The sequence below is a fragment of the Nelusetta ayraudi genome, unplaced genomic scaffold (assembly GCF_046127955.1).
Source record: "Nelusetta ayraudi isolate G7.1 ecotype Tasmania unplaced genomic scaffold, CSIRO-AGI_Nayr_v1 ptg000004l, whole genome shotgun sequence".
NCBI lineage: Eukaryota > Metazoa > Chordata > Actinopteri > Tetraodontiformes > Monacanthidae > Nelusetta > Nelusetta ayraudi.
The window spans coordinates 215282-229133 of NW_027466054.1; the positions used below are offsets into that span (position 1 = coordinate 215282).

A 13852-nucleotide genomic window follows, 5' to 3' on the forward strand; every position below is an offset into this window, starting at 1 on the left:
TTAGTCGGCGATGGCGGTGGCAGCAAGAGGAGGCGGAGCTCCAGCCAGAGGAGGAGGGGGAGGAGGATGAGGAGAAGGAGGTGCTGGAGGAGGAGGAGGAGGAGGAGGAGGGAGGAGGTGACAGAGGAGCAGCTCCCTCAGTCTGCTGCAGCCAGCCGAGCCTTCCAGGAGCTACTTTCCTCTCAGGGATTCTGCGTCTTCAAGGCCCCCAGGAGGTGGAGGCTCTAGGACAATGGGGCTCTCGCCGCTGCCGCGGAACTGCCACCACCTGGCCACGTTTCTGCTCCTTGCCGCCATCCAGGTGATGGTCATCACCTGCCAAGAGGCAACTGCCATAGGTGAGTGAGGGAGCGTCCAGCAGCAACAGTGACCTCACAGCATCTTCTTCATCTTCTCCTGCTTCTCCAACTTGTTCTTGTTCTTGTTCTTGTTCTTGTTCTTGTTCTTGTTCTTGTTCTTGTTCTTCTTGTTCTTGTTCTTCTTCACGACCCCTCTAAGGTTCCCACTACTGTCTCCAGCTCAGTGGGAGATGCTTGTCTGTAGGCCGCAGGTCCAATCACAGCCTCCAGAAGCACTTTGGGGCAGAAGGTCTCGTTACCTTTCTTTCAAATGAGGCGTCATTATGCACTTATGGCTGATTATAACGTCCCTCAGCTTTCTCCTGGAATTACAGGTGAGGAAAAGTGTTGAGCGTGCTGCGATCTGTCTGTCTGTCTGTCTGTCTGCCTGAGGAAGGGTGGGAGGCACCTCCAGATGAGCCAGGAGCTCCTCCAGAGTTGGCTATTTCAGTGCGAGGCTAGAGACCATGATGTTGGCCACCAACCACTAATTTTGGTCAGACTGCGAGTGGGAAGGAGGCGGGACACACCCAGACTGACAGGCAGATGGGCAGGCAGGCAGGGAGGGAGGCAGCAGGGGCTGATGGGAAAATGTCAAAACAGCTCAGCTCAGCTGAAGATGGTGCAAGAGATTAAATACAGTTAACCCAGATATCTGCAAGACCGCAAAAAAAACGGCCTCCGTCACCTCTGAATTGATGGTGGAGCTGTGGCTCCGCCCAACCTGGTATCCATTCCATCCAGAAGTCCCCCCCGCCGGCCCACCCTCGCCTGTCGTAGATGATGAGATGAAACAGAAGAACAACCTGGACTGACGGCAGCAGGTTCTTCTTCTTCTGCCTATTGTTTGAGCGAAGAAAAAAGAAGGAGGAGGAGAAGAAGAAAGAAGAAGAAAGAAGAAGAAAGAAGAAGAAAGAAGAAGAAAATCCAGGAGATCCACCGAAAAAAACTTGCAGCATCTCAGGGGCCTCCAGGGACCTCAGGGTGGACGAGCTCTTCTTCAGGCTCCTCCCTGTCCCCCCCTCCTCCTCCCATCTCCGTGGGTGTTGTCCCTCGCTGCGGCTCCTCCAGCCCCAGAAACGTGTAATCTGCGGCCGCTCCTGAAATAGAGTCGCTATAAGGCCTAGCCACATAATGAGGAGCTCCAGGCCCAGAGGACATGTGACCACAGAACAGGTGGCTTTTTTTAGCAACACCCCATCAGCTTTCTCCTGCAGCCCTGCTTTCAACCCTGCTGACCAGCTCAGATTTCAGAGTTTCTGCACTGGAGGTTTGTGAAACCTGGGTGAGAAAGATCAGAGGAACCCTGAAATGTGGAAAAAAGCTGAATGTTGCAACAAGTGGCTGGACTTTTTCTTCTTCTTCTGTGATGATTGCATATTTGAACCACAATCCCACAATCACTTTTTTTCAGCCCAACATTCCCCAAATAGTTTCTTCTTCTTTTAATGACATCTTGGTTTTTGTTTCTTTGTTACCTCGGAGGTTCTCCTCATGAGCCGCCACAGGATTTTCACCTTCCAGTTTCAGCTGCAGGTCGTGTCTTGCTGCCGCCTGCCGATTAAATTCCTCTGATGACACATTTACTGTCTATCTGCACCGCATGGTTGCATTAAATCACCTTCATTTTAAACGCACACGCACATAGAGAATGTTCCCCTGCTTAGACACTACGATTCCCATGCTGCACTTCATTATTAAGAGGAAGTGATGATGAGTCCTGGCTGGTGATTGGACTCTCAGCTACAGCTGTGCAGTTTAGGTGGATGACCAGCAGAGGGCAGCATTTCCCACTGTGATTTGATTTCTGCACTGCCAAAACAAGAGGCAAAAAAAAAGGTGGTCTCGTAGGGCGGGGTGAACTCCTGGGTCGGGGGTGGGGTCACTAACCAGGCAGAAGGAATGGTGCCCTTGTTGACATCATAGAGGGCTGTTTTTTTGTTGTTGTTTTTTTAAATGAGCAGGAAATGTTGTTGTTGTTGTTGTTGTTGCTGTTGTTGTTGCCGTCATAGTGACCACCCGACACTGAGATGTTTAAAAAAAACCTCCTGGAACCTACGTGGAACAGCATTTTACATTCACAGTTTTGGCAAAAGCCAAAGCCATTGCTACTCCATCTGAAGGTGGAGTAGTACATTTTTCTCTCTTACTTGGCTTCAAGCAAAAGCAGTTTTAAGGAACGCTGACATGAAATATTTCTATCAGGGACTGAAAAGAGTGCACTTATATCTGCTAGCTTAGCATGCTAGCTTAGCACGCCCCAGAATGATCATGGAATTTGAGGACTTTCCTGTCGTGGTTGCATAGTTTTGGGGAGGATGTTGCATAGGCAGGTTATCCATCATCTGTTGCTAACTAGCCTAAATGCTAATCCAGCAAAAAGTGCTGGCGACGTGTCTCACTCTCCTGCTTGTGTGTCTCCTTGAAGAGTCCACCCCACCACCCCCCATCGGCACCGACGCCCCTGAGACCGAGCCAGTTGGTTACCAGAACTGCACCGTGGACGGCTTGGTCCACCAGCACAATGACATCTGGAAACCGCAGCCATGCAGCGTGTGCATGTGCGACAATGGTGTGGCCGTGTGCGACGAGGTCCAGTGCGAGCTGTTGCCCAACTGCCAGAAGCTGGTCATCCCTGAGGGCGAGTGTTGCCCCGTGTGCGACACTCTGGCCAGCGCCGGCGGCCGTGTGGAGATCATGGCCTTCAGGGTAACTACCTGGACAACGTCTGCAACAGTCTAGTTTTCGAGCATCAAACTGAGGTGTGTTTTTTTTTACTTTGTATGTTCAGGGTGAGAAGGGGGAACCAGGTGACATCCCATATGTAAGTACTGATCCATATCACTTTGTTATTTGTGTGTCTGTGCGCCATTTTGAATATTTATTGATCACTGTTACTGTAACAGGTGGAAGGACCTCCTGGACATGCTGGACCTCAGGTGGGTTTTCACTGCAGTCTGATGATTTTGACTTCACCTTCCAGTCTCGATGAAGATCTTAATGCTGTACTGTCATGGTTCAGGGTCCACCAGGAGGGCAGGGGAACACCGGACATAGGGGCTTCAAAGGCCGACGGGTAACAAGACGCTAACACGCTAACTGCTAGCAGAACCTCTCTGCTCATCTGTGTCAAACTCTTGAGAACTCTTCATTTTGCTCTGCAGGGATTTCCAGGACCTCCTGGATTTGACGGAGAGCCTGGTGTTCCAGGAAATCCAGGACAGCCAGGACCTCCAGGTCATCCCGGGTACCCCGGCTACCCTGGGGTGAGTTTCCCAACTCAGACCATCCTTTGTTCTGAGTACAGATCAGATCCATCAAAGCTCTCTGGTGGCTCCTTCCAGGGAACGCTGGTGTCCCAGATGACCTCAGGATTGAACGAGAAGGCCGGCGTGTCAGCAATGGTGTCCGGATCCAGGGTAACACTCAGGACTTGTCCTTAATATCATCACGGAAACATGAGAGGTCCATAAAGTGAATGCCGGTATCTTCCCTCAGGGTGAATCAGGACCACGAGGACTCCCTGGCTCCCCTGGAGCACAAGTAAGTGACCTTTCCAATTTCCATGACCCTTGTCTCGTGATCAACTGAAGTTCTCACAGTCCTTTTGCTTCATATCAGGGTCCGGCCGGAGGTCAGGGAATCCCGGGAGAAGCTGGAGATCCTGGACCAATGGTAGGAAGCCTCCAACTGCTCGAGACTTTGACTGACAGTGCCATCTGCTGGAGAGAGTTGTGATTGTTGTTGTGGTTTTCCAGGGTGAGCCAGGTCTCCGCGGACCAGATGGACTGCCTGGAAAACCTGGACTCGATGTGAGTCCCATTGACTCAAACTCATGGATGACCTTGTCATTTAGACTGAAAAAACAGAGTCCGGTTTTAATTTGATCCCTTGTGCCCAGGGAGGATCTGGACCTGCAGGTGCATCAGGAGAGACTGGTTTCCCCGGATCAGCGGTAAAGTACCATCCCAGATCAGTTCAAAGCAAAAATACACACATTTGCAGATCTCCTCTGTTGTGGAAAATGTATTCAACCAATGACTGGAAGGTCTGTTGCAGGGTGCCAGAGGTTTTCCAGGACTTCCAGGTCATCCAGGACTGAAAGGACACAAGGTGAGTCTCCAAAAAAACAACTTCCCTGTTTTGAAGAGAGCCGATGTGGAGCTCTGACAAGTCTGTGGGTGTTCTGATAGGGCACCGCTGGTCTGCTGGGGCCCCGAGGAGAGTCAGGAGCTGCTGGATCCAAGGTCTGAGTCCCGCATCCTGCTTCTGGCCAAGGAGACCCCTGAGGAGACTCAATCTGACTATGTTTGTCTTTGACAGGGATCGTCTGGTACTCCAGGAACCATGGGGGCCTCTGGGCCACAGGTGGGCATACAGAGCTAAAGTTCCTAGTTGGGTTCTTCAGAGTCCCGGACAGTCTTAGGGTTCTGCAGGCTCCTTCCAGATCCACCTCCACACTGAAACACCTGACTTGATCTCTTTCTTGTTCCAGGGCCCGGCCGGCCAGCAAGGGGAGCGGGGCCGACCCGGACCGACTGGACCCGCTGTGAGACCAACAGCATTATTAAAAATTAATCAGTTTTTAAAACATGAGGTCAAGGCTCAGACCTTCTTCTTTGTCTTTTCCTTGTTTTAGGGGAAACGTGGTGAATCGGGTCATGTTGGAAAACCGGGTCCACTGGTAGGAACCACATGCTGAAACATCACATTAAACACACACGATAAACCTTCACACATTTGAATCTCCCTCGACTCCAGGGTCCCATCGGAATCCCCGGAGTGCCTGGTTTCCCTGGAGGTCCTGGAATAAAGGTGATACTGTGGCGGAAACTCAAGTTCTTCAGAACTTCAGGAAGTTGTGTTGGGAACAGTGTTGGATTGTCTGGTTCTTTCTGGTTGTCAGGGGGAGGTGGGACCAACAGGCCTGAGAGGAGGTGCAGGACGGCAGGGACCTCGAGGGGACACAGGTCATGTGGGACTCTCTGGACCAATAGGCAAGCAGGTGAGGTCTCCTAGGTCTTCTGAGAAGGCACTAAAGGTTTGTCCTGGTAATTGACTTGGACATTTGTTCCTCCACAGGGTGCCGACGGCTCAGACGGAGCTCCTGGCACTCGCGGACAGACTGTGAGTGTCTCTGCTGCTCTCTGGAACTTTTAATTGTCAGTCAACGCATTCCACCTGACTCCACCCTTCTTCTTTTTTCTATCACAGGGAATCGCAGGTTTGGCTGGTCCATCAGGATTGCTAGGACCCCCTGGTCCGCCAGGGCCCCAGGGAATGACAGGACTGGACGGACCAAAAGGCCAAGTGGGTGACGCTGGAGTGGCGGGAATGAAGGGAGAACCTGGATTTAAAGGGGAAAGAGTAAGAAAAATAAAATTCAACATCACTACAAGTAACACAGTAAAGTTTAAGCTTTGTCTGATTGGCTGCTGGTCTGTTGTTGCCAGGGAGACCACGGCACTCAGGGTGCTCTTGGTCCGATTGGAGATGAAGGGAAGCGTGGACCTCGTGGTGACGCCGGGTCTGTGGGACCTCCAGGACTTGCCGGAGAAGCTGTAAGACCACTTTTACTTGAAATGATCTGAGTTTTCGTTTTTTCCCACCACTGCTTAAATCCCTCTCCTGCACATCTTGCAGGGCGTTCCCGGGAACCGAGGCTTCCCAGGCTCCGACGGTCTTCCAGGCCCCAAAGTGAGCCCACCACATACCCAGACCGACACCCACACCCTGTTTAGTAACTGTTCTCTGACCTCTGTTTCATGTTTGGTCCAATAGGGGGCACTGGGAGAACGAGGACCACCTGGGACAGTAGGTTCCAAAGGTGAACCTGGAGACCTGGGACGTAACGGAGAGCCCGGTCTACTTGGAGCCCGGGTATGTTCATCAGTTCAATTCACCACATGTTCAAAAGGTCGTTTCTGGCTTTGTTCCATCACAGGGTTCTGTTCTGTCTTCCAGGGTCTGAGTGGGCCCCTGGGTGCTGTTGGTGCAGAGGGAAAACAGGGCCCGATGGTTGGTGGCAGCTGATCAGGTCTGGCTAAAGCCTGGTTCTCTATCTTGCACCGTGTACTCATTGTTCTTCTGCTTCCCCGTTAGGGTCTGGCAGGAGAAGACGGCAAACAGGGTTCAGCAGGTTCCTCAGGAGGCCGAGGTCCAGCAGGGCCACTGGGACTTCCAGGACCAAAGGGTCTGGCTGTCAGTGTCACTCTCCTGTTTCTTCTTTATGATAGTAGTTAATCGCGTCTCATCATTATGAGGGCTTTTAGGGTGGAGAGACGATCCACTGTGTTCAAGCTCACTGTGTGTTTGGGCTTCTGCAGGGGGACGGTGGAAAACTTGGCGAGGCGGGCAGCGCAGGGTCACCAGGCCAAAGGGTAAGTGGGTTCACTCCCAGTGACTTTGACTCACCAGTCTGCTCTCAGCAACATGGCACTGACAGATCCCGGGTCTGTCCTGTAGGGGGCAAATGGAAAGGACGGCGAGGAGGGAGCTGCAGGTCCAGCTGGTCCACCTGTAAGCACCATCACCATCATCATCATCATCACCGTCACCATCACCATCACCATCACCATCACCATCATCACCATCACCATTATTACCATCATCATTACCATCACCATCATCACCTTCACCATTATTACCATCATCATTACCATCACCATCATCACCATCACCATCATCACCATCACCATTATTACCATCATCATTACCATCACCATCATCACCTTCACCATTATTACCATCATCATTACCATCACCATCATCATCACCTTCCTCACCATCACTGCCCCCATGACTTTCTCTTTGTCTCCTTCAGGGACCTGCTGGAAAGAGAGGAGAACAGGGACCTCAGGGCCTCAATGGCTTCCAAGTAAACTGGAATTATTATTCATGTCCAAGTCACACAAAAAAGATTGTACTGGCACTTTGACTCAACTTCTCTGTTTTAGGGTTTGCCGGGACAACCAGGCCCACCAGGAGAGTCGGGAAAACCAGGAAATGAGGTACAGTGGGATCAGGCACAATGGATATATTATTATTGGATGTACTGATATAATTTGTATTATTATTGTTATATTGTATTATTCTATTACCATTGTATCTATGCATGTAGATAATGTGAATGTTGCTGTGCTGCAGGGTCTGGCTGGAGAAGCAGGAGCTGCTGGAGCTACAGGTCTGAGGGTACGTGCCTGAACTTTACCGATCACTCAAATCAGGTGATTCTAATATCTGATGAGTTCCACCTGTTGACCAACAGGGGGAGAGAGGCGCCCCTGGAGAGAGAGGCGAGGTCGGACCAAATGGACTGCCAGGACCCAGAGGTTCTCCTGGGGGTACAGGTCCAGATGGGCCAAAGGTGTGTGAGACTGGAGGTACCCAAACCTTGAAGACGTTGAATGTCTCATGTTGTTCACCTTCTGTATCTTTCCTGCCTTCAGGGAAAAGCTGGACCAGCAGGCACCGTAGGAGAACCAGGAAGTCCTGGACTCCAGGGAATGCCGGGTGAGAGAGGAATACCAGGAACTTCAGGGCCCAAGGGTGACGTTGTAAGTTGAAGGACGTCACAAGCACCTAGGCAGAGAAAGGGGTGGGACCTCCTGTGTGTGTATGTGTGACAGAAGTGGTGTTTCTGAACAGGGTTCAGTTGGAGATAAAGGACTGGAGGGTAAAGCCGGAGCTGATGGTCCCAGGGTGAGTGTTGGTTGAGCGCCTCCTCCTGGATCCAGTACCCGGTACTGTCCAATACACCTGTGTTTACTTGCAGGGACTTCCTGGCGCTGTTGGACCTGTTGGTTCTGCCGGCCCCAATGGAGATAAGGTGAGCCAGCAATTCACTACCACTACCTGTGGGCTTCATAATCCCTGAACCTGTTTGCCTTTGTTTCAGGGTGAACCTGGTCCACCAGGACCTGCAGGTCGCCGAGGAACCAGAGGAGTCGCTGTCAGTACATATTCATGAAGAATTCTGCCGAGTTTTCACCCCCTTTGGAAAACACACGTGTGATGTTGTTGATGTCCACAGGGTTCTCGTGGTGAGCCTGGTCCAACCGGTGCTGCGGGCTTCCCTGGACCTCAGGTTAGTGACAGCACCGTCATGTGACAGTGAGGAGGGGTTCATTGAAAGCTCTGACTTAGACCTTCTCACCTCCTCTGTGTTCCAGGGGTCTGAGGGCCAGCCAGGCGCCAAGGGTGATCCCGGTGAGCCTGGTCTGAAGGGTGAGGTGGGACCTTCTGGACCTCAGGGAGTGCCTGGAAAGACAGGAACTCAGGTACACATCCAAGAAACAGGAAGTCTAATGGGGCGCAGGCATGGTCCAGACCTGGACTCATTCTGTGGCTGGTGGTCTTTGTTCTTAGGGTCCTGCTGGTGTCACTGGTCTGAAGGGAGGCCGAGGCTCTCAGGGTCAGGCGGTGAGTTACCTTCAACCACTGGCTGCTAATTATCCATAACCCTGGTCAACCTGAGGTATATGGTATCTTTTCAGGGTGCTCCTGGTTTCCCTGGTCTGCCTGGAGGAGTCGGACCTGCTGGCTCTCTGGTGAGTTCCACAGCTGGAGGATGAAAAGTGTTGAGATGAGACCAAAGCATCAGGTGCAGTTTATTATATCAGTGCAACATTGCGGGCTTCAGGGGGCTGTAGGTGCAGACGGACCAATCGGCGAGCCGGGAAAGCAGGGTCCTCCTGGGATCAGTGGGGAGAACGGTGCTCCAGGACGTCAGGGTGAAAGAGGACCTCCGGGCCCCGCGGGGACCCCTGGAGACAAGGGTGACTCGGGAGAGGATGGCCCCAATGTGAGCAGCAGGAGGAGTACCTGCAGCTTCATCGACCTGGGTCCTGACCTGAGGCCTGACCCTGGTTGTCTCTCTCTGTTAGGGGCCTGATGGACCCCCAGGACCCGCTGGAGCATCTGGACAGCGAGGCATTGTGGGTCAGCCTGGAGGGAGAGGAGACCGGGGCCCCGAGGGCCTGGCAGGAGCCGCTGTGAGTCACCTTCCACTTTCCCTTTTCAGTTAGTTGCTGGTTCTCAGACCTGCACCCATAGTTTAAAGACTGGCTTCACCTCAGGGACCACCAGGAAAACCTGGAACTGCTGGACCTCAGGGAGGACCAGGATCCGCCGGAGGAGTTGGTGCACCAGGAGCCACGGGGCCAGCAGGAGAACCTGGACTTGAGGTCTGGGAAAATAAAAAAAGATATACATCTGGATCCTGAAATGTTTGCTGACTCCTGCTGGTAAAAGGCGGTACTACACCTGGCACTAACTCTGGCCTTCTGTAGGGTGTGGCGGGTTCCGAAGGTCCTCCTGGTCAGGACGGTCTCATAGGAGAGAGGGTAGGACCAGGGTCTACTTCCTGTTAGAGGTGGTGGCGTTGATGTCACTGTGAACTCTGTGACATCTCTTTTTTTGCAGGGCGACAGGGGCAATGCTGGTCCTGAGGGTCTGCCAGGGGCTGCAGGGTCGCAGGGAACCGAGGGACCCGTTGGCCTGACTGGCAGTCCAGGAAAAACAGGAGAAAACGTGGGTGTCTCGCACTGACCAGTAGGGGTTAAAACTCATCATGTCCAGAGATTCATCTTGGTCACATTTCTGTGTATAATGGTCAGGGTGAACAAGGCCCCGCCGGACCCCTAGGAGCTGCTGGAGTCCGGGGCAAAGTGGTAAGCAGGAAATTACCTCATTGATTTGAACACACCAGATGAAGAGTTAGTCAAGTGAGTCAAACAGTACTCGAAAGGGATACATTCGAGTCTTGTTTGACTAACTTGTCTCCACTCTGTGTGCCACCTCAGGGCCCCCAGGGGCCACAGGGAGCCAAGGGAGCCCCCGGAGACACCGGAGCCAGGGGCCAGAAGGGCCACCGAGGATTCACTGGACTCAGCGGTCTGCCTGGATCAGCTGTAAGATGAAACGTCCTCTCAGCCTCAGCAGGTGCTGGTGAAGTTCTGGTATCCTCAGTGTGACCCTGGTTCTTCTTGTGCTTCCAGGGGGCCACAGGAGACCACGGGGCCAAAGGTGTCGTCGGACCCACCGGGCCAAGAGTGAGTGAGCTGTCAACCAGAGTGGCGGGGTTGGGACGAATTTACGACCACGTGCTTGATTTTTACAGTGTGATTTCCTGTACAGGGACCACCTGGAGTGGTGGGGCCCCCAGGAAAGGAAGGAAACAATGGCCAGCCAGGACCAATGGGAGCTCCAGGGTCCCGAGGTGCCAGCGGGGACCTGGGACCTCCGGTGAGCTACATGGACATCCAACTGCTGTCAGATTCCATCTCTCCCACTGGACAGGTTTTCAAACATTATGTGTTTGTTAGGGTGTGGAGGGAGAACCAGGACCCCCAGGACCTCCCGGGGCCCCAGGACCCCCCACTGCCTCCGTGAATGACCTGATGGTTGCTGCTTTCGACTACGGTGGCAATGGCGACATGGCCTCGGCAGTGGAGTTCCTGGGCGACGGCGTGCCCGCCGAGCCACTGCAAGAGATGAACAGAGATGAGGCACTCCCCAACAGGAAGGAGGCAGTACTGCGAGCCAACACTGGCGTCCATGCCACCCTGAAGACCCTGCGAGGTCACCTAGAGGACCTGCGGCGGCCCGACGGCAGCAAGACCAACCCAGCCCGGAGCTGCCAGGACATCAAGCTGTGCTTCCCTCAGAAGACCAGCGGTGAGTCTTGACCCCGCCCACCCAAGCTCCGCCCACCACTTGTTCTTTCATTCATGTCAGTGCTGCCCCGCCCACAGGGCACTACTGGATTGACCCCAACCAGGGCAGCTCCAGGGATGCCATCAGGGTCTTCTGTGACATGGACAGCGGTGAGACCTGCATCTCAGCCAATCCGGCCAGCCTCCCCAGGAAGTCCTGGTGGTCCAAGTCCAGCCCCAGCGCCAGTAAGCCTGTCTGGTTCGGAGCCGACATGAACAGCGGCAGAAAGGTAATGTTCCTCCTCCTGGTCCTCCTCCTGGTTCCTCACCTGGAGCCATGGCGAGAACGTCACTATGTCCTCCATCCCTGCAGTTCCTCTATGGAGACCAGGAGCAGCCCAACACGGCGGCTGTGCAGCTGAAGCTGCTGCAGCTGCTGTCTAGCCAGGCCCGGCAGAACATCACCTACCACTGCAGGAACAGCGTGGCCCACCGGGACACTGGCGGCAGCCTGAAGAATGCCCTGATCCTGCAGGGCTCCAATGGCCAGGAGCTCAGAGCCCAGGGGAACCCCAGACTCCGCTACACAGTCACCGAGGACGGCTGCTCGGTGAGTCACCTCCTTCACCACCTCCACGTCCACCTCCACTAGCACCTTCACCTCTCACCTCCATCACCACCTACACCAACACCACCACCTTCACCTTCATTCCAATCTCCATCTCCACTTTCACCTCCACCTCCACCTCACCACCTCATCTACCATCTCCACCTCCACCTTCACCTCACCTCCAACACCACCTCCAACAAACACCTCCACCTAAACCTCCATCACCATCTCCACCCCCAACACCTCCACCATAATCATCTCCACCCCCTCCTCTGACCTTTGGTTCCTGGTCCTCAGAACCCAGACGGCCAGTGGAAGCAGACTGTCGTGGAGTATCGGACTCAAAGCGCCATCAGGCTGCCGGTGCTGGACGTGGCGCCGCTGGATGTGGGTAAAGCCGGGCAGGAGTTCGGCCTGGACATTGGCCCAGTCTGCTTCTCCTAGAAGGTCCCACCGAGGTGGGCAGCAGTAGGTGGACCAGAAACACCCCAGCAGGTTCACCCCAGGATTGGGACTGTGTTGAAGGCGGAGTCAGTAGTGACAGGAGGGCGGAGCTCCGCAGGGCACGGTGCTGGAAGATCTCCCAGCAGGCCACTGGTTGTGTGAGTGTGAAAAAAAGCTGGAAGAACAGGCAAGTGTGTTGAAGATACAGAGAGTGAAAAAAAATTAACGGCTCTTGAACATCCAGACAGCTGGAGAGCTACGGTGTTGTTAAGAATTATTTTAAAATTTAAAATAAAACAGTTCAAGTTAAATTATTCAAAGTTTTTCTCCTTCGACTGAAACATTTTTTATTTACTTTATATAAATATAAAAGAAACCTCCTCTGTAAATGCAAATTTTGACTGTAAATTGCTAATGATGTGTTTTGTTGATGAACATGTTGGAATAATAAATGTGTTTCTGTGGACTGGCTGCGCTAAGAAACTCACCTCTACCTTCACACCTGCCTGTGGTAAAAGCATCTGTCCAACAGAGGGAGCCAAAGCTGCAAACCAGGGGCTAAAAAACCTCTCTGAGCTCCAGCTCCCAGAATGAACCCAACCTGGTTTTAAACACAGAGCACAACTGGTCCCACCAGCAGCTGGTCTCTGCTGGTGCAGGAAGTCCAGGAGAGTCCAGAGGTCAAAGTTCAGCCGGCACATGTTTCTGGGTCGGGCTCCGGGTCTTGGCGCTCGTTGAGTTACTCGGCCCCACTGCCGCCGCCATCACTTCCTGCCCGCCTCACTTCATTTTTAGCTTCGGCTGGCCATTTTTTGTGGCCTGGCACCTTTTCTGCAAAAGAGCCTTTCCAGAATTCCAGCCCTGCCACCCACCACATTAGCAGACAATGCAGTCGGTGCTCTTAGCTTGTTGTTAGCATTACCTGATGTGTGTGTTTATTTTAGCTACTAAATAAAAGATCAGTAAGGTAAGGGGTGGGGGCGGGGCTTAATGATTGACAGCTACTCCAGGCTGTGTGTGGCCCCTACCTCTGACTAGGTTTCAAATCAGCAGAGCACAGAATATCCAACTGGAGCTCCGGTCAGGAACCTCTCCCTTTGTGATGTCATCAGTGGGTGTGAAAACACGCCTTCAGCGGATTGGTTGTTGTTGTTTTTTTGTTTTTGTTTTATTTCCCTTGTTGGAGTTGGAAAAAAACAAACAAAAACAAAAAACAACAATAAACCAGATGTCAATCATTAAGGCCCCCCCCCCCTTACCTTAGTGAGCTTTTATTTAGTAGCTACAATAAACACACACACACACATCAGCTAAAAGCACTGCCTGCATTGTCTGCTAACGTGAAAAGGGGCAGGGCTGGAATTCAAAAGGCTCTTATGCAGAAAAGGTGTTAACATGCCGCCCGTGTGTTAGTTAGCACGCTAGCATTTGTCAGCGCTTGTGAGATGAAGTGAATGATGATGCCGTCAGTCCAGGGGGTCACTTTGACCTGAAAATGGAATTAGCTGAAAGACCCCGTTCAAATTAGCGGCAGATAGTTAGCCCTGTGGTGGCAGCAGGTGTGACAATGAAATTACACTTGGTTTTTTTTCAAGCTGCTGCTGTCGTGCTACTAAACATTGTGCCACACTGAATGGAAGAGATGCTGAAAGAAAGAAAAAACGGTGAGTTTGTGTGTCTGTGAGGCTACATAGGAGACTCCACTCTTCTTCTTCTCCTTCTTCTACTTCTTCTTCTTCTTCTTCTGTGAGGAGTGGCGGAGTTGACGAGAGAGGGAGAAGTGCAAAACTTTGAGCGTTTTTTTC

The 13852-nt window shown here is 52.6% G+C and overlaps 1 protein-coding gene across 1 annotated transcript; it reads left to right on the forward strand.

Annotated features, from left to right (window-relative positions):
• Nucleotides 1–131: 131 nt before the first annotated feature.
• On the forward strand, nt 132–12513 carry LOC142898536 (uncharacterized). The gene is made up of 52 exons (XM_076041503.1): nt 132–338; nt 2767–3047; nt 3130–3162; nt 3245–3277; nt 3361–3414; nt 3503–3604; nt 3683–3757; nt 3837–3881; nt 3960–4013; nt 4097–4150; nt 4240–4293; nt 4398–4451; nt 4532–4585; nt 4662–4706; nt 4834–4887; nt 4978–5022; nt 5100–5153; nt 5245–5343; nt 5421–5465; nt 5553–5705; nt 5792–5899; nt 5982–6035; nt 6120–6218; nt 6303–6356; nt 6441–6539; nt 6665–6718; nt 6804–6857; nt 7162–7215; nt 7295–7348; nt 7485–7529; nt 7606–7704; nt 7787–7894; nt 7986–8039; nt 8113–8166; nt 8236–8289; nt 8371–8424; nt 8510–8617; nt 8706–8759; nt 8834–8887; nt 8980–9141; nt 9224–9331; nt 9416–9523; nt 9629–9682; nt 9762–9869; nt 9956–10009; nt 10142–10249; nt 10337–10390; nt 10476–10583; nt 10664–11015; nt 11093–11283; nt 11367–11603; nt 11901–12513. The coding sequence occupies exons 1-52, from the start codon at nt 233–235 to the stop codon at nt 12045–12047; spliced, it is 4599 nt and encodes a 1532-aa protein (XP_075897618.1). The 5' UTR covers nt 132–232; the 3' UTR covers nt 12048–12513.
• The last annotated feature ends 1339 nt before the right edge of the window (nt 12514–13852 follow it).

Excerpts from the sequence above, each read along its gene's own strand:
- LOC142898536 (XM_076041503.1), top strand. The coding sequence starts at position 233 with ATGGGGCTCTCGCCGCTGCCGCGGAACTGCCACCACCTGGCCACGTTT. Across the intron at positions 8,167-8,235 it reads CCGGCCCCAATGGAGATAAG|GGTGAACCTGGTCCACCAGG; the intron begins GTGAGCCAGCAA and ends CCTTTGTTTCAG. Across the intron at positions 11,284-11,366 it reads ACATGAACAGCGGCAGAAAG|TTCCTCTATGGAGACCAGGA; the intron begins GTAATGTTCCTC and ends CCATCCCTGCAG.